At 47.3% G+C, this 19,726-nt stretch overlaps 1 protein-coding gene across 1 annotated transcript; it reads left to right on the forward strand.

Annotated features, from left to right (window-relative positions):
• Positions 1 to 1,450: 1,450 nt before the first annotated feature.
• Positions 1,451 to 8,441, forward strand: LOC126563517 (serine-rich adhesin for platelets). The gene is made up of 11 exons (XM_050220161.1): positions 1,451 to 1,517; positions 1,608 to 1,949; positions 2,088 to 3,014; positions 3,308 to 3,662; positions 4,156 to 4,302; positions 4,735 to 5,257; positions 5,336 to 5,505; positions 6,568 to 6,749; positions 6,822 to 7,358; positions 7,502 to 7,879; positions 7,952 to 8,441. Exons 1-11 carry the CDS (start codon positions 1,455 to 1,457, stop codon positions 8,438 to 8,440), a joined length of 4,113 nt encoding a protein of 1,370 aa, XP_050076118.1. The 5' UTR covers positions 1,451 to 1,454; the 3' UTR covers position 8,441.
• Positions 8,442 to 19,726: the final 11,285 nt, after the last annotated feature.

Raw genomic sequence — 19,726 nt, forward strand, 5'->3', positions numbered from 1 at the left:
ACAGTCGCCGGCGAAAGGCAAAACTTTTGTAGTGCTCAGTTCGATTCGTCAATCATATTTCTGAATTTTTTTTTTTCAGATTATTTCCACTAATATAACTAAATTAGATGTTTCTCTCTATTTTGCAATCCTTCTCACGCACACAATACATCCAACAAATATTAAATAACCGTATGAAAACAATAAAATTCACAACCTTTCCCACACGTCACAAATTACCCGAATTGCTCAACCCTGTCATTCGCAACTGTCACTTGGCGAAAACAAAAAGAACAAGAAAAGCATGTCAGCAGCAGCGAACGGAGGAAAAAGCGAAAAGAAGCGGAGCAAAAATATATCGGAATATTCTCGAGCGCGGCGAATATTTATCCGATTCGTAATAATCGTGCGTTATTGCTTGTAATTTCGTGCGCCACTATTCGCTCCGTAGAAGTGTCGTGAGTGAAAAGCGCATTTGCTTGCCGTTTCTGTTCGTCGTCATCGGTGGTCCTCCGTGTGCGGGATCCACTCTCGTCTACGTTGCCGGACTCCTCACACATTCACACACGGTGAAGGAGCAGGGAGCGCCCACCCGTGTATGTAGAGCGTATTTACTGTGTCCGTTTGGCTGATCGATACTAGTACCACGGGGCTGTTGTATGTTCATTCCTGCGGTGAATAAGCTTCGCAGTTTTTTCTGGAAAAAACGTAGTAAAAGCCCATATTGTTGTAGCACTCCGATTGTTCACTTCCGAGAACAACATCAGCGAGAAAAGGGGCACACGATTTGATGTACAGAAAAAACTGCTGGTACGGCTCGTGCGCGTAAAGTTGTGGTGGTCCGCGTAAAGCGAAAAAAAAGTTCTACGAAAAGGCACGGACGGGGAAAGGAGCAGAGGCGGTGCTACCGTGTGTCGTGGCTCCAGGTGCGAAGGTGCGTATACACTGTGATTGATGTGATCAAATCGTTTTCTATCTCAAAAAACACCATTACAACAAGAGTTGTTGCCGCTATGAAACGTAGCATACACGAGAAAATCGAATGTCAGCCAACATGGATTAATCTCTCGCCCCAATCGGAGGGAAGACATACTGCACCGTCATAACATTCGCCGTGCTTGACGTATTTACGACCTCCGGATCACGACAGCGGTGCTACTGCTTGCTGCTGTCTGCTTGGATTGTGTTTGAGTGCGCGTCATCTAATTTTCGCTCCTCCCGGAAGCAGCAGCAGAAATGTAGTAGGTTGGATGAAATCCTAAGCCTGCTGCGAAAGTGATTCTTATTTCCTGCCCTTACACGACAATTTTATTCCAAACCTACATGCATCAGTTTATATTTCATCAGAAATTTTACTCTTCTCTTCCGTTTCAGCGAATAAGAAATAGGGAAAAATTGTGATTCGAAAAAGCGACGACCAGCAAAGCTGGAGTTATAGAAGAAATACCACCACCGCCACATCAATAAAAAGCAAAATGATAAATTTAAAAGTGAAAACTCTCGACTCACAAAACCATGACTTTACGGTCGATGAGGAGGTAAGTGCACGAAAATCCTACAGCGAAAGGCCCTTTGCTTTAATGCCATTTTCTGTTTATTCCCCCTTTCTTTTGCTGCGATTCGTGCAGATCACCGTGCGTCAGTTTAAGGAACAGATCGCAGAGAAGATCAGCGTTTCGGTGGAGCTTCAGCGGCTCATCTACTGTGGCCGGGTACTGTCGGATGACATTCCGCTGAAGGATTACGATCTGAACGGGAAGGTGGTCCACTTGGTGCAGCGTGCACCACCATCGGCACGTGGCGCCAGCCTAAGCAGCACCGAAGCGGGTGGCCGCGATGAAGCGGCACGTGCGTCGCGACGGTCGCGCAGCAGCGACAATGCGTCACGCAACATTTTTCCCGGCCTGGACGAGTTGAACACGATGTACTTCGGTTCGATGACGTCGATTCCACTCAACATGACGGCAACGGTTAGTTATAGATAATTTATGACAAGAAGCCCCTTCTGACAAAACCCTTAATAGTGGTTATTAAGGCAATTTTGTCAATAGTTCGGTGTATGTTTTTTCCCCTTGGCATAACCTCATTTTGTTAATCTCGTTCTACAGAACGTTACCCAGATACCGTCGGTTGGTTCTTCGTCTACGCTGTGCAACAATCGCATCACCGTCGCTCGGCACATGCTGGACTGTGCGGACAGCATACTGAGCTATCTGGAGAATCCAGCCCGCGGGCTTAACTACAGCGCAATGGACTTCCTCTCGCAGCAAACGATGGAATCCACGGTGTTCGAGGTGGGCATCTCGGCTGTCGGTGATGTGGACATTCCCCACAACCAGGTGCAGAGCTTTGTGAACGCGTTCCAGGGCGCTGTGAGTGCGGCACTGCGCCAGAACGGTATGTCGAACGTGACGGTACAACAGCCGGATGGATTGAACGGTTCGGTGCAGGTGTTTGGAACGGTACCCGATTTTGCCGTCCTCACACCACCAAACACAAGCGCTACGGCTACACCGGCTCATGAAGGGTCGGGTGCTTCGTCCACTACCAACAGTGGTAGCAGTAGCAGCAGCAGTAGCAGCAGCAGCAATAGTACGAGCAGCAGCAGCAGCAGCAGTAATGGTGGAAGTTCCAGCAGTCCAAGCGCATCCTCTAGCTCGTCGGAAACGAGTGCCGAAAGTAGGCGTCAGGTCCGATCCGGTCCACTAAACACCCAAACCACAAGCACACAAACGCTCGGTGAGGTGGTGCAGCAGATGCGATCGGTGCAGCGGCGTATGGAACCGTTCCTGCAGCAGTACTACGACATCCTGCAGGACGACCCATCGTTCGAGGAGTCGGATACGGTCGGGCGGGAAAATGCGCAGCGTGTATTTGATCGTGTGTCGGAAGCGATGCACTACATCTCGCACGCCCAGCACGCCATCAGCGATCTCATGCTGGATCTACAGATGGCAACACCGCGCCATCTGTGCTGTCGGCCGATACTGGTCGAGCAGAATGCGTACGTCAGTTCCGGTTTGACAGCAATGCCGGTATGTGTATTTTTTTTTATCTATTTCAACGTAAAAAAGGTTCTTTTTTGTATACCAATCGAAGGAAGAAAAGTTACTTTATTTTTCACTAGAATCCATGAGCACCACCAATTGAATTACGTATGAAAAAAGATAGCCCGGTTGCCTGGATATTAGGGGTATAGAAAATAATAATTCCAAAAAATATTTTTATTTTTTTAATCAATTATTCGGATTCCTGTAAGTTTGCCTGGAATTGGGTTAACCCATCCCTCTCATTTTATGTATCTCTCTCTGTCTCTTTTCAACATTAGCACAACATCAACTTGGCCAATCTGTTTCGTAATCACATCAACGTGAACAACAACAATAACAATAACAATCCGGAAGTGGGCAACAACAATATCCACGCGCAGCTCATCAATTTGGGCATCACGGCCCAACCGGCCTTCTTTACTGGTCCTGCTGGTGGTGGTGGTGGTGGAACGGGCACGATGCGTCCACCGACAGCACCATCTGCAACAGGAACGACTACACAACCATCGTCGACGACAGCAGCAGCATCAGCAACGACCACTACAACGGCACAGTCCCGTCCGCCAAACCTAGGTCAGTCTCAAAACAGACCACCTACGGTACCTGGTGCTGGTGGTGGTGGTGTTGGACGAGGTAACAATAATATAGTCACCTCCGTGTACATACCCCTCTACGACCTGAACAGCATCCGGCGGGTGCAAAATGTTCTCGGCGAGATGCAACCACCGGTGGTGGCGGCAGGTTAGAATTTCCTTGTTTTCCGTTCTTCCTCTCCCTTCGCTCCTAGGCGGACGGAGCTTCCCGGATTAACTGTACTGTGTGTTTGCGCGTGTTTTTTGTTGATGTGCGTATACTAACAGCCACATTTTGACCTAACAATCTGTGCATAAATTTAAAGCTCGATAGAGCTTATAGGACCCCTTGTTCCCTTCATAGCTCCTGCACGCGTCCTCCAGCTTTTTTGGTGGGCGCTTTGCCACATCTCCATAGTCAACTGGATGGGGAAGATCATACCGATCATTTAACTACATTTCTACCAGAACTCGTAACCCAATTCATCTTCACACATACAAACACACACACACACGAACCCATTTCCATGCATATTGCTTTTGTTCCCTTCTAGGTTGGCGAGACAATCCGGTCATCATAATGCAGGACGTACGGCATCGACGGGCCCCACGAACAGCCTCCGCCGATGGCCGTTTGCAGCCGCCATCTGCAGCTGGCGCTACCCGCAACCGTCCTGCGGCTACCACCACCATTACTAACTGTACGTTTGGTTCGATTCATTACTACTTCATTTCCTTCCGACGCCTCTACATCGCCTCAGCTAGGGTCTAAGTTAGAGATGAGAAAACTACGTCCACTTTCCCCTTTTTCTTATAAACTTTATCACAATCAAACATTCGAGGATCAAATTTTCAAATCGTTGTATAGCTCGGTGCCTCCAAAATTCCCAAAAAATCTCAAAGATCATTAATCGTTTTTGTGTGTGGTTCTCATATCACATTACATTACCTAGGTGCCTTGTGTTTGTGGTTTTCGTTTTGTCATTTAAAATGTTTTTATTCGATTTTACTGTTTTAATTCCTTTCATCTAAGCATAACCCCCGTAACGCTTTATCCAGTTGTGATTTTTTGTGATTAAATTTTACACAACGTAAACGTTAAATTAACATTTTTTGTCCTTTATTTTCTGCAGCAGCTGGCACAAATAACAATAACAGTGCAGGCGGTCCCAATGCCCAGGGTACACCGAACAATGCTACTCAAAATGCGCAAATCCAAATGGCACGATTCATACAGGCAGTCGTTAATGCCGCGCCCATTCACTCCGATATCCACGTGCAGATCAATACGGGCAGTGGTAATGAAGGTAACGCTAGTAGTACACCGGCCGGCGCAGCAAATAATGCTGGAGGAGGAAATCGTACCATAACGGCCACCAGCACAACGGCGCAAACTGGAAACAGTACAACGGGCAGTGCTACGACCACCACAACCACCGGCACCAACGGTAACGGCAGAGGTGGTGGTGGTGGTGGTGAAAATGTGATGCACGGTTATCCACGATTTGCCACCGTTACGCTGCCGACCACTTCAACCCAGACGCGCTCTACCTCCCGTCCGCATGTGCATAGCATTCCCCCGTCGCATCTCGGTGGAGCTGGACAAATTCGCAATCTACGGCCCATGCCGGCAAGCATTTTGAACACGTTTGATCGGTAAGAACCGGGAGAATGGCAGCTAAAAAAGGCCTAGAAATACTTCTTTGGTTTGTTTGTGGTTTTCGTTTCGATTAGATTTTTGCCCTGCAACAGCCATCATATCCGTGATAATAGTGGAACAAACGGGGAGCGATCGAACGACGGTACACCGAATCGTACGGGATCCGGTGAGACGGCCAACACACCCAATGCACCAGGAGGTCCGGGCGGCGAAGGGACGGATTCTGTTCCGATGCAGGATGATGGTAAGACTTAAGATTTCTTTGCTGCTGTTCGGTTTTGGGGGTAGTGGTGTAGCGAACTATTGGAGACATTCTTGGGTTTGGTGGCAAATATTTCTACTTCTATTTTTGCGGAGGTTTTCCAAGGTTGCGTCTGATAGCTAAGATAGTACAGTCCGGTGGCCGGGGCAAACCTTCAATCGTCTTTTGCTTTATCTTCTTCTGGGCCTAACGACCTACTAGGTTCAACCGGCCATCTAACGGCTTACTAAACTAGCTGGATATTCAAGTTGAATTTGAACGCCGTTGGTATTATCGACGAAGAAAAACAAAAAGATCTTGATCCTTCTTCCTTCAGAGCGATTCATGATTTATTACTTGTATTATTTGTCTACACAATCATATATCTTGAAATCAACTAAAAAACAGCCAACATATTTAAGGAAAGCCACATATTTTCGTTCGCATAAAGAGAATAAGACACACAAAAAATTAGACCGGAAAAATTGACTAATACTTGCTGAGTAACGAGGAAAAAGGAAAAAAGGAAAGGAAAGGAAGCTAGAAATGATGAAATAAGACGTGCTCGAAAAGGCGAAAGGATTAGGTGAAAGTTGAAAGCGTGATAAAACGAATTAAAACGCGAATGGGCTCGAAGTAGAGGATCATTTCGGCCAGCTGCAATGTGTCTGGCAGAGAAAAAAGAAGGGGGAATAGTAGGAGACATAGAAAAGGAACGAAGGAAAAGCGCTGGGACATGCGGTGCGGTTCAGAATGAAGGAGCCGATAAAGGAAATTTGGGAGAAAGAGCGACGATCTTCCAGAGTATCCGATAATTTCTGCGAACGAAATCCGTGCAAAGGGCGAATATTTTGTAGCTCTCTGACATTCATGCTCCAAATAGAATGTATGGCCGATGGGACTGCAACAACATAGAATAATCCTAATGTTAAAATGGAAAGCCAGTTTTAAACTCAAGACATGCCTGCCACAGTTGGAGCAGTTAATTAGGTGGCTTAGGTTATTTGCATTTCTTTAATATTTTTTGTTTCCCTTTCTCTCTCACTCTCACACACGACTAACAAGGACGTGCAACAGCTTCCTCGGCACGGATTAGCATGTTTGGCACCCAGTTCACTCTGGCCGATCTGCATAACGGTGTGCCGAACCCAAACATACTGAACCGCATCCGAGACTCGCTGCAAACGTACGTCAACCGTACACTGTTTGCCGATCGTACCACCGTCGATGAGCAAGCCGTGCGTGAGGTAAGTTTGTCGCAGTGCTCCGCTTTCTTCGTTCCCTTTGTTTGTTCCAAGTTGAAATATTTGTTTCCGCAGGTCTGTGAAACCGTGATCGAAAGTGTGACACCGCTGCTCGCACCACTTGCCGAACACGACCGCCCGGAGTATGATACGCGCGCATCGTTGATCAATCTAATTCGCAACTCCTTCCGCACGTTCATCAGCCTCGTACGGGAGGACAGTTCGCCCCAGTTCGGGGTACGTTTGATGCGTGCACTGATTCTGTTCATCCGCCGCTCGTTCATGATAATGCTGCGTGGCGTCGGACGTTTCTACGCACAATCGTACGTGTTGAATCTGCTGGAAGGTGCGCTGCGCCAGCAGAATATAGCGGAGCTGGATCGAATCGTGCGGCTGATGGAACCGATAGTGGATTATAATTTTACTACCGCCGCTCGGCACGACATGTTTGACATTCAACAGTTTCTAGTCATCCGACAGCCGCCTGGAGCAACGGGTACGGCGACGGCGAACAGTAGCATCACCACCACCACCACCATCACCACCGGCACAGAAAGCCGCACGTCTAGCATGTCTTCCAGTACCGGCACAACCGGTCAGCGGGAAGCTAGTGTGAGTTTGGTAAATTTATTTACCAGAGGGAGAAGAGAGTCATCAGGTCAGGTTTTCATTAAGCTTCTCTCTCTCTCTCTCTCTCTCTCTCTCTCTCTCTCTCTCTCTCTCTCTCTCTCTCTCTCGTTCTCTCGCCACTTTAGCCCATGGACGTGGATGACATGGAGAGTATGTCCACGCCGGAACTCGTGTCAGATATTGCAGAAATATCGATCTCTATCGAGCCGCCGGCAATGAGCGTCGATCCGTGCGTCGGCGAAATGGCCAGTTCCTCATCACAGTCGGACGCTACCGTCACCGGAACGACGGATAGGGAAGCAAACAAACCAGATGTACCGGAATCGATTCGTTCGCTCTCGGGCAGCGTTCTAGAGCTGGCCAATCGGCCCGTTCCACCAAGACCAGCGGTTGATGACGAAGAACTGCCGACGGTAGAGTTTGACGCCGAGTCCTGGCACCGACATTTCCCGTCCAGCTGGCTACCGATCATTACGCGCGATCTTGGTCGACAGCGGCGACAGGTAAGGCAGTCAGCAATCTAACAATCAGCAAACAAGCAATCTAACCTTAATTTTACTCTCCTTCCCACACAGAGTCCTCAGGCGCCGTTTTCCGATGCGTACATTTCGGGCATGTCATCGAAGCGTCGGAAGTTGCTGTCGGAAACGAAACCACCGAGCGATGTGCATTCGCTGATAGCGGACGGTGTACGGCGTGCGTTTACCGGCACGGGAGCGATTCCTTCCGTCACGACGACGCTTGCCGGCGCTGGCAGCAATACTACGGCAACCAGCGCACGTCGTTCAACCGCTGGCCAACCGGGATCATCGTCTTCGGCGGCCACCACATCATCAGGTGCCAGTACGAGCGGCAGTGCCGGCGGTAGCAGCACCGGCAACAGCACCAACACACACAACCTATTCCGCACACTGGACGAGGTGGCCAATACCATTGCAAACGATAGCGCCCTGCAAATGTCGTACTGTGATGCGATGAAGGCGAGCATACGTGACCGGTTGGCGAAGGATACGGATTACGATGCCGTGCGGTTCCCGAACTGTTCCAAGTACTTCGAAAAGTAGTCGTAAACACATTTGCACCACACACAGACACGCATACAGCTGAATCGTGAGCAAATTAGGGTGTGTGTGTGTGTGTGTTTGCGTGAGAAAGCGACAGAGACAAAAAAATTAGGCGTTTCCTTTTTTATTTGAGTTTGAATTTGGGAGTTTCGTTTCGGTAATGATTTCGTGTGCGTTTCTTTGAAATAGAAACATACTAAAACACACACACAAAAGGGAATTTATTTCAAGGTGTGTGTGTGTTTGTGCTTGTCAGCCTCACCAGCGCCATCTGTTGCGTTTTTAGTGTACTCGGTTTACTAATAACGCGTAACGTCTGCTATTAGATCATGCACAGCTAACGCAAAACAGGGCAGGATAAGTAAGAGAGAGAGAGAGAGCGAGCGAGTTTAGCACGCAAAAAGGGACTAACTGAAGACGCAGCTTTTGTTAGTAAAAAGTGAAGAGTGCGTGCGTGTGCGTGTGTGTTCCACAGTCGGGATAATAGTAACCAATCAATCAAGACAAATGTGATTTGCAATGTCGCGTTTCGCCCTTCCGTGTGACAATTGATTCTATCTCCGCCCAACGTTAGCTGAAGTGCTGTCATTTAATCGAGTGTTCGTTTATTCGTTTCGTTTACGGATTTCTAAATACCGTACCGCCGGACCGTACCGCGTTCTGCTGCAGTAAAATAGGATTGTACGCGCGCTTCCTCAGGAATGGGTGAGAGAATGGTGGTGGGGGGAGGCCCGGAATGTCCGCTGTCAAGAGACAAAATTGGGGTGGGTGAAAAAGAACAGAGAAACATACACTTTATAACGTACACTCAATCTAATAGGAAGTTATAATGAATAAAGCTAGATTAAATGATAAAAACACGTCTCAAGGATTTTCTTTTCGATGGAAATGGTTGATGGTCATTGTTGGAACTGGAGTGGCATCACAACAGAACCGAGGTAAGCACTGCTCCGCTCGAGGTTGTAGAACAAAGGACAAAGAAAAACACCTTAATGAACACTCCGGCTCAATTCCGCGTTAATGCTCCTTTTTCGAGGAATAACTGAGCGGGGGGTGGAGGGATCGGGTTGGGGTGTTGGACAAAAAGATGCGCGGCCCCAAGACGCATCCAACGGTATGCCGGACGCCAGGATCGGACCAAGCATGACCGAGTTATCGTCGATTTTCGCCGATTTTTCTCAATAACTGGGCGGGGGGTGAAGTGATCGGGTTGAGGTGTTCGGCAAAAAGTTGCGCGGCTTCAAGACGCATCCAACGGTATGCCGGACGCCAGGATCGGACCAAGCATGACCGAGTTATCGTCGATTTTCCACGGGAAAACCCGTTTTTCGTTGAATAACTGGGCGGGGGGTGGAGGGATCGGGTTGAGGTGTTCGGCAAAAAGTTGCGCGGCTTCAAGACGCTTCCAACGGTATGCCGGGCGTCAGGATCGGACTAAGAATGAGCGAGTTATCGCCGATTTTCCACGGGAATGCTGCTGGCAGAATACACGCCCCCCCCCCCCTCTCAGTTTTTCAAACTACCCCTTAGATCCCTTCAATATCAAAAATAATGTTTTTGAGTTGTTTGTAAACGATATTTCAAGAAAGAAACAAAACTGGGAAAGAAAAACATAAAATTGAAAGAAAAACTTAAAATCGATCGGAAAAATATTTGTCGTGACGGAAAGAAATAATTTTCGGACCACTTTTAAAATTTCCATTTGCTACCTCCACGAATTCATGCTCTCCTGTTACTCCTGGTCGAATTTTGCCGCGTCGAAAACCGACCAATTTTGCCACAAAAATCCGACCTGTAGTAACAGGAGAGCATGACTTCGAGCAGGTAGCTCGGGCCGGCCGAAAAATTGCAAAATCAGTTTTAATTTTCGAAATCCAACTTAAAAATGAGTTGGAAATTTTAAGTTTGAAATTCAACTAAAAATTTTGCCGCGGGATTTTAAAACTGATTTTGGATTTTAAGTTTGGATTTGCAATTTTTCGGCCGGCCCGAGCTACCTCCTCGAAGTCATGCTCTCCTGTTACTACAGGTCGGATTTTTGAGCCAAAATTGGTCGGTTTTCGACGCGGCAAAATTCGACCAGGAGTAACAGGAGAGCATGAATTCGTGGAGGTAGCAAATGGAAATTTTAAAAGTGGTCCGAAAATTATTTCTTTCCGTCACGACAAATATTTTTCCGATCGATTTTAAGTTTTTCTTTCAATTTTATGTTTTTCTTTCCCAGTTTTGTTTCTTTCTTGAAATATCGTTTACAAACAACTCAAAAACATTATTTTTGATATTGAAGGGATCTAAGGGGTAGTTTGAAAAACTGAGAGGGGGGGGGGGGGGGCGTGTATTCTGCCAGCAGCATTCCCGTGGAAAATCGGCGATAACTCGCTCATTCTTGGTCCGATCCTGGCGTCCGGCATACCGTTGGATGCGTCTTGAGGCCGCACAACTTTTTGCCGAACACCTCAACCCGATCCCTTCACCCCGCGCCCAGTTATTGAGAAAAATCGGCGAAAATCGACGATAACTCGGTCATGCTTGGTCCGATCCTGGCGTCCGGCATACCGTTGGATGCGTCTTGAGGCCGCGCAACTTTTTGCCGAACACCTCAACCCGATCCCTCCACCCCCCGCGTAGTTATTCAACGAAAAAGGGGTTTTCTGTGGAAAATCGGCGATAACTCGGTCACGCTTGGTCCGATCCTGACGTCCGGCATACCGTTGGATGCGTCTTTGAGCAGTGTATCCTTTGGTGGAACATTCCTCTCCGATCCCTTCACCTCCTTTCCTCCCCCCGATCAGTGATTCCACGAAAAAGGGACATTCCCGTGGAAAATCAGCGGTAAAACTCTTTGATCTTCGTGTACATGGTTCGTACTGCCCTGGCGGGTATGGAAGTTTGGTGGGATTGCGAACATTACTTACCAACAAATGCAAACATTACTTACCTTAACTAAACGATTTTTTTGGACAATAAACACAAAAAACTAGAATAGATAGCTGAAAGTGTTGTTCTTAGTAATTGGTAGAGAATATTTATTTATTTCTCTTTGTACGACGGCCCTACGCCGTATTGTAATTGGTAGAGAATAATAAAACACATTTTATTAGCTTTTTTGTATACATCTTACACACACTTTTATAATTTTGGTACATCCGAATTTCCTCCATGTAGCATTTACTGTACGAACAATGGCGGAAAATGTTTTTTTCCGGGCGAATGTAATGATTTTAAAAATCATTTAAAACTATTGGTGGCTTAAGTTGACCTTTGCTAAAGTAAGTATACTTTTTAATTATTTTATTTAACGTATTCAGCTCCCCGCAAGGTACGTTTTATAGTCACAATACGGGTTTTGTAATAATTAGATTTTTAATATTGTTTATATCGCATGTTTTCAATCCATTTTTTGTATGTTAAGTGACTTTTTGAAAAATATTTCAAAAAATAGTATCAGTATGGACAGCCATTAACAACCCATTAAATGATCTAGAAATGAATAAGTGTGAAGGAAATTGATTGAAAGTTCGATTACCTCGCTCCGGTTCTGCCGTATGAAGATCGGCGCAGTTGTCGCCTTTACCACCGGGCCACCGGGCCGCCAAACTCCGCTTAGGGCCTGCGAAAGGCTAAATCCACCAGAGCAAAATGGACGGGAGAGGCGGCGGATCAGGCACTCAGTTGAACTGGAATGAACGCGTTGATTCGTCCACCAGAATGACCGAGCGTTAGACGGTGAGCGATATCAACGGGTAAAATCATATCAAGGAAGCAAGTACTGGCAAGCCTTGATCCTCTCGAAGATGCAGTTCCAAAATAATCCTGAAGACACTTAACACCAGCAGCGAATCTAACGGTGAGCGGACTAGGCGATCGCCCTAGTAAAAGGGGCCCCGCGTTAGCAGCTTTGCTTAGTAGTAGCTTCGTAGTAAGGGCCTCGTTTTGGGGGCTCCGCATAGCGGAGGTAAGGGATGAGCTCCTGCTTGTTAGGGACTTCCTGAAAAGGAAAGGAAAAGGAGTTTGCGACTTATTTTTCAAGACGCTTGAATTGTTCTAATCCAAAAACTCACCTTTGCATGATAAACAAGCCCATCGTCAAGGTATGAAAATGTGCCGAATCTGACGAATGTTCTGAAATAATCGGAAATTGTGTTATCAATTGAAACAGCGTAGTCAAAAATGATGTAATGCGGGTTCAAGTCGAAGAGGGTTTTTGTATCTCGGATACTGCATTGTTTGTACTATTCTAATGCCTGTTCTAGGGGGTGTTGGAACGCTGTAATACCTGCTAATATCTGCACAAAATACAGTGAAAACTTAACAAGAACAAACATCAAATATTAACGCACCGATTTCAATGGAAAAAGGTGGTTATTTGAGGAGTTATTTCATTTTTTGTTTAAAAAACCTTTTCCGTTTATTTTATTTATTTATTAACAATTAATTATGACGATCCAGTGCCGTATTGTCAACACCGCTTGTGTTGAGTATATTTAATAATCATATTGATAAGGCATTTCCTCCTTATTCTTTGCCCTATTCCGGGCATACTCGGTTAACCTTTTCCGTTGTTCAGAAAGAATTTAATAAAATTCAATGTATCTTAATTTTACAAAACAATTTCCCCTCAGGAGTGATCCGAAAGGCTTTCCACAGACAACAACAGACCGCTCAAGATTGTGGAGTCAAAATAGAAGCATTTACCCTCAGCAAACAAATAAATTGAGGTGGCTCCTTTTCCTCCATACCCTGACAAACGGACAGCCACCCACCAGCAACAGTATGAAAACATTCCAAAGCAGAGCTGTCAAGGCTATAGTCCGGCTTAGTTATCGCGCATTCCAAAAAACAGCCAAAAGCCATGCTGTTAATGGTGTTCAGAACGCCCAAAACAGCTCATTGATCCAAGCTGTCTCGTAAATCCAACATTCCAACACCCGACAAGACCACCCCCGGTGGGTAGCAGCAACAACGTCCAACCGGCGACCGTTCGCAGAACGATGGCGCCTGCGACCTCGTGCTGCCACGCGATCATGCCGCCGCAAGCTTAAAAACAAAACATTCATCCATCTGCTCCGATCCGCCCGGACACTCTGGTGGTCAGTGTCTGCACGGTAGCGCCAGGACGATGATTTCATAACTGCCGACTGCCGAACCCGTTCCGAAACTGGAAGGCACCACTGGAGGAGACCACTGCTGCTACATAGCTTGGGAAGATAATATCAAATTAATTTTATTTATCGCTCCAAATCATAAACTCTACACCCTGCCCCGTCACGGTAATTAATTTGCATACCGAGTTTGCGTCCGAGTGTGTTGCTTTTAATTCCCCCTTTTTTTTTTGGGGAAAGGGGGGCAGTGAGATGGGCGCCTCCGATCGACGATCCCGAGGCGCCATTACGTGCAGACACTCCCGTCACACGCGATCTGGGGCGAGCGGGCAGGCAGGCAGGATCTCGGTGGCCAATAGCCTGTGGGAGCATATAAGATTCTCGCATTGTGTTTTCTCACACCATTTATGATGGGTGACGAGCTGTGCGCGTGCGAGCTCACTGGAATGCGGGCTATGCGAAATATGTCCGTACCCGTGCCGGATGAGGGTGTGATTTTTGTGCTCTGCTCTACCGACAAGCGATTTATTCTGACAGTGCAATACGCACAGTCGCTCGGAATGTTTGGCATGACAGGGAATGTCGCCTATACTGTTCGGAGTTAGGAGTGAGTTGTTGTTTCAGACATTTTTTTTGATGAAATGTTAGCGATCGTCACCTAGCTGGTGATCATCAAAAGGTTGTGACACGTTTATATCTTTTTTCTACTTGGCTTAACAACCTCTTGCAGGTCACTCCGGCCAGCAAATGGCTTACGAGACTTGATCGAGTTGAGTTGAGATGCATACATAAGCGTTTCTAACGATGGTCCTACGGCTCGAACTCCCAGGTCCCCCACAGCTTTGTAGAAAAGGCTTCGCCCTCGGGAGCCTCGTCTTAGTAGGGGCTATTATATTGGGGCCTGTGTATCTTCGTGGAAGGACCCTCGTAGAAGAGTACGTGTGAAAGGAATCAATGAAGGAAATTTTCATTAAATTTTCAAGAAAAAGGTTTCGAGTGAAACAACCTGTCTACTATCTTCCTTGTAAATTTTCCTTGGTAACTTATCTCCACAGTAGCCACTCAAATGTCCGGTCAGCTCTTTAGATTTTGATGAGCTTCCAAAGAGCTCCATCCGCGTTTTTTTGTACATGAGAATCTTCATCTTCTGCGCTCACGACCTCCTTCACGCCGGCCATCAAATGGCTTACTAGACTGTAAATACCACGGATGGGTTTGATACCCCGGTCGCTTCACCGCCAATTATTGGGACCGATAAAGCTGTTTACAGCATCACATTGACACCATCGGATAGACATCTGCGGCGGTATGCGACGAAGACAAAATCCTGTACGCTCTGTCCGTTGTAGAGCCGAACCCGGAAGCAGGGAGCATGATTAAAATCCCGGACTCATGTACCACCGAGCCACAAGCTGCATCGTTCAGGCCAACCCAGCTAATCCAGAGGCCCTTGCAGCGCCACAAGAACAACGGCAGGCCGAACGCCAAGCCCATCAACAGACCGGCGCTCAGAACGGAGGAACGACCAACCCGGATGGTCGTTATGGCCAGTTACGGCCAGCCAGCTTACATTTTAGGCAACCACAACCATCAGCAGATACATACAGTTCGTGGCCGTGGACCGGTGGAGGTGCAGTCGCTAAGACGTGATATGACGCAGCGAAGCTTAGGGACGAACCCTCGGGTGATTAGGGTGCGATCCTCACCTCAGTCCGGAACGAAACGAAACAACCACGTGCCTCCATCGGTCAAGAAAGCTGGAAGAAGGTGTGAAAGGAATACAACGCGACAAAGGCAAAATCTCGTTGCAACGAAGCGACAGGTCTCACTAACATCCGATGAGGAGGTGGCACTTACTGAAGCCATGTTCCATCAGGAATGTGCTCGCAAAACGACCCGTTCGGTCAGAGGCATAATGGATGGCACAGCAGACGTGGATGAAGGATCTGGCCATAACATCATGACGTGTTCTTTGACTGCTTTACTTAACTTACGTGACGTTATGGAGGTTCTGGCGAGGCTTAATCCATAATTCTCGGTTTTAACACGAAATCTAAAGCACAAACCGACTACTCTGCGGTTTGAAACTAATGATTAAAGGATAACAAAGATTCGCTTTATGTGGTGTGAAAAAGTTGTGATCTCTAGCTACAAATAGCTTGTCACCTGGAATCTTCTGGTGAAATCTCACGACTGTTTGCTACTTTTTAAACTGATGTATGCAGCTGAACTTTAATGAACTTCACTGTATTCCCTATTAATAAAGTTGATTTGCGAGTCCATCACAAGTTAATATAGTTTGCTGTCACGCCGCCCTACCCCAATCGTGCAATTGTGCGTATGCGACCTGACCCTCTCGAAATCTCAAACTCGCCAAACGGCGCCGAAGCAAATATGTGTACACACTACAGCAAAATAAGCTCGTAAACCTGTCACAACAACCAAGCAATCTCCGGGTTGGCGCCAAACAGAGACCGGGAACATAAGGAACTCGGAACTTCGCTCCCCTTTCCCCCCTCCCTCGGTGTACACATATCGCGTAGGAGGGTTCGCCGAAATCATCCAAAAATGTTTGTCATTCTTGGAATGTCGCTCTGTTCGCTGGTCGGGTATAGTTCCAAATTTAATCGTGTCCTCTACGAGGGGTTTTAATTTTAGCCACCGCTTAGTGGCACCGGCGGTAGGACACCGGGTGGCAGGTTGCTGATTAACGGGCTAAAAATATACGCGTGTGTGTCCTCGGTCGGTGGCGAAATGTGCGAAACAGCTTCTCCATAATAACGGTCGGCAACGTGATCTAGCATCAGACCCCGATAATCGCACGTGTGAATCAGACGGCCGGAGACAAGCTCATCAATTAGAAGGTTGTTTTATTTTTTTCTTTCGGCTTTCACACCGGCACATTCCGATCGGTTTCAACAGGCGCGAACAAGCGCCAAAACTGATGCTGATACTGTTCCGATCTACTTGACACGCCTGAGCTGATACGTCAGCAGGCGTTTGAAGTCGCGCCGTGTGGTACACAGGTTCCACCTAAATCAAGGTTCAAGTTCCGTCGTACATTTTTGCTGCTCTTCTCTGCCCACGGGGCACAGATCGCAAATATTCGATTGCACCCCAGATTTACGGCCCATCCGAGTCAAAAGTTCATCCATCCTCCGCAGAGCAGTGGATTGGAAATTAACATTCCGCACATTCCTCGCAACACAGCGTGGCCGCAACAGGGTGCGGATCACATGATCGAGCCGGTTGATAAGGCGAAAGCATGAATGGAAAACCATTGACATGCTTTTCCCCGCTGCTGTCCGGGACACGGCAAGGGACGCCAAGGGGTTGGGACGATGCTACCTCATTACGTCATCACCGTTGGTATTTCGAGTCGGTGGGTTTTCTCCTGCCGTGGTTCAAGTGGTGCCAGCCACGGTTGGCATGTTAATGATTTGCGGTTTTGTTTTTGTAGATCGTGGACATTCGGTGCGCATTTTGGGATGCTGCCGGATAATCGATCAAAAATAGACAAACAGACGCCACCGGAGGGAGTTTTCGTTTTCGGGACGTTGGAAAACAATTTTCCCAACGATTTGTTGGTCAAAGTTCAGTTCTAAGACCAAGCGATCTCCAGCCCTTATTTATTTACAAATGATTATGACGGTCCAGTGCCGTATTTTCAACACCGCTTGTGTTGAATAAATTTTATGATCTTATTGGTAAGGCATTTCCTCCTTATTCTTTGCCTTATCCCGGGTATACTCGGTTGTGGAAAATTGAGCGAGTTATAGCCGATTTTCCATAGGAAGGCTGTTGTTTTCCACAATAACTGGGCGAAGGGTGGAGGGATCGGGTTGGGGTGTTCTGCAAAAAGATGCGCAACTCAAAGACGCATCCAACGGTGTGCCAGACGCAAGGTTCGGACGATGTTATCGACGATTTTTCATAGGAATGCTGTTATTTTCCACAATAACTGGACGAGGGGGGTGGACGGATCGGGGTGAGGTGATGGACCAGATCCGATCAGACCAGAAATGACCGAGCTATGGTTAATTTTCCACGAGAATGCTGGTGGCGTGGAAATCTTTTTGTGGAACAATCCATAGCGATCGCACCGTCCCTCGTCCAGTTATTCCACGGAAAATTGGCGAAAATTCGCTCAGTTTTGTACCGATCGATTCGTTCTGCCTACCGTTGGATGCGTCTTTGAGTCGCGCATTGTTTTAGGGAACGTCCCAGCACCCTCCGCACAGTTAATTCGCAAAAAATATTTTTAATGAAGAAAGGAGGATGGACTGATTGGGTGGAGGTGTAACACAAAAATATGCGCAGTCTATAAACGCACCCAACAGATCAACAAAATTTAGTTCAAATGTCCCACTGTTGAGCATGATTTCTGTATACAGCTCCCTCAATGCCTTTGTTGATCCTAGCATTAGTGTAGGATTGGATCATGGCTTACCAGGAAGGTGCTCGTAAGCGACCAAACCTGTCGGAGATTGGATACAACCGTGGACGGAGCATTGCAGCCCTAGACCGAGTTTCCTGGACCAAGAAACGGATTAAAGGGCTGTCCATGTCATCTAGACCTACTCAACCATGAGCAGACCAGGCAGAAGAAACAGAAGCTAACTTAAGATTGATCCTGCGAAGATTTTCTGAAGAACATTTGTTACTGATCCTTCTCTTCTTCTTATTGGCGTAACGACCTCTAAGGTCATGCCGGCCACCGAAATGGCTTTCTAGACCGTCGATACCACGTAGTTGGTTAGTTAGTCCTGACTACGAGGGGACGGTCCTGATGGGTTTTGAACCCCAGTCCTGCCGTTTGAAGACCGGCGCCGCTGTCGCCTACACCCGCTCTGATCGGACGCCCGCTCTGAGCTATTGCTTACAAATAATTATGTTGTCCAATAAAAAACAAAAATTAGTCAATATCAACTTCGTCCAATCATTCCTCCATACTGCGTATAGTTTTTGAGTCTACTGGCTCATCAAACTTCAAAATCACACACTTTAATAATCAATTCTCTGTATCCGATCGTGTCAGGGATCTTCAGGATCAATCGGCGAACGAACAAGCAGTTGTTGAGCATTATTATGGCCCTCCAAAGATGGCACATGAAACCTTACCTATTACCTAGGTTTGACACACTTGCACGCTCTGCATCGAATCGCCCTCGAATGAGCAAAACCCAGAGCATCAATTAAAAACACCACGGCCAACACACCACTGCGAGAGGCAAAACGGATGCGTTAAAAGGGACAGAGCGAGCGAAAGCACACGTACACACACACACAGAGACACAAAGTGAGAGAGAGAGAGTGTATGAGAGTGAAATTGTGGCCGGATGGCTTTCCAAAGGGTCGCGGGCGGTGTTTTGTTTTTCCACCGTTTTCTTAAAAGGAAACCGTCCGTTACGCTCGGCGCTCAATTGTTTTGAGAACGTGGTAGGATGCAGACATCGGTCCGGTCCAGAGCAGCAGCAGCAGCACGACAGTGTCGCGTCGTTACGCACTAGCATTTCGCAGCATCCCGTACGGGGCGTTAGGTGGCGTTACGGTAACAGGTTACAGGTCCGAGCGATTGGAGTGGCGGTCAGTTTGTTGCCGAAGTGATACCGATAACGGACGGAGAGTTTGAGTGGGCGCGGAGTGTGTGTGTGTGTGTCGATCGTGTTGTGCCCAATAAAACCGTCGGATCAGATCAGAGTGTGGTGTGGACCGGTGACAAATACGGCATTGGGAAGGCACGGCGTTACTCCGCTTATCGGACGGATCGGGTCAACGAGTCGTGAGAGTTCGGTTTTGGCGTAATTGCCGTAGCAGCAGCACGGTGATACCTTAGACATACGTGATCCTCACACGGCTGGCTGGTGGACGGATATGGGATTTGGGGATTGGAAAGCTTTGGAGTAGAAGTTGTGGCGGTTGTGTTGTGGTGTGTGGTGTGATTCATAGGTTAACCATTTGCATTTAGCAGTGACTGGTGCTGGACATTGAAATCTTCCAACCAGACGTCTGTTATCAGACACAGACAGTGGACTCTTGGTGTGGAGTTGGAAGGTTCTTGACTATTATTCCTCTCAAGTCCGTCAACGGACATTATTCCTTTTCTCTCGATTCAAAGTGAAGTTATGCGTTGCCTCTAGTCGTGTAGTCTTTCACCTCAAACAGCCTCAAACAGTTTATTCTC

The sequence above is a fragment of the Anopheles maculipalpis genome, chromosome 3RL, assembly GCF_943734695.1.
Source record: "Anopheles maculipalpis chromosome 3RL, idAnoMacuDA_375_x, whole genome shotgun sequence".
In the NCBI taxonomy this organism is placed as follows: Eukaryota; Metazoa; Arthropoda; class Insecta; order Diptera; family Culicidae; genus Anopheles; species Anopheles maculipalpis.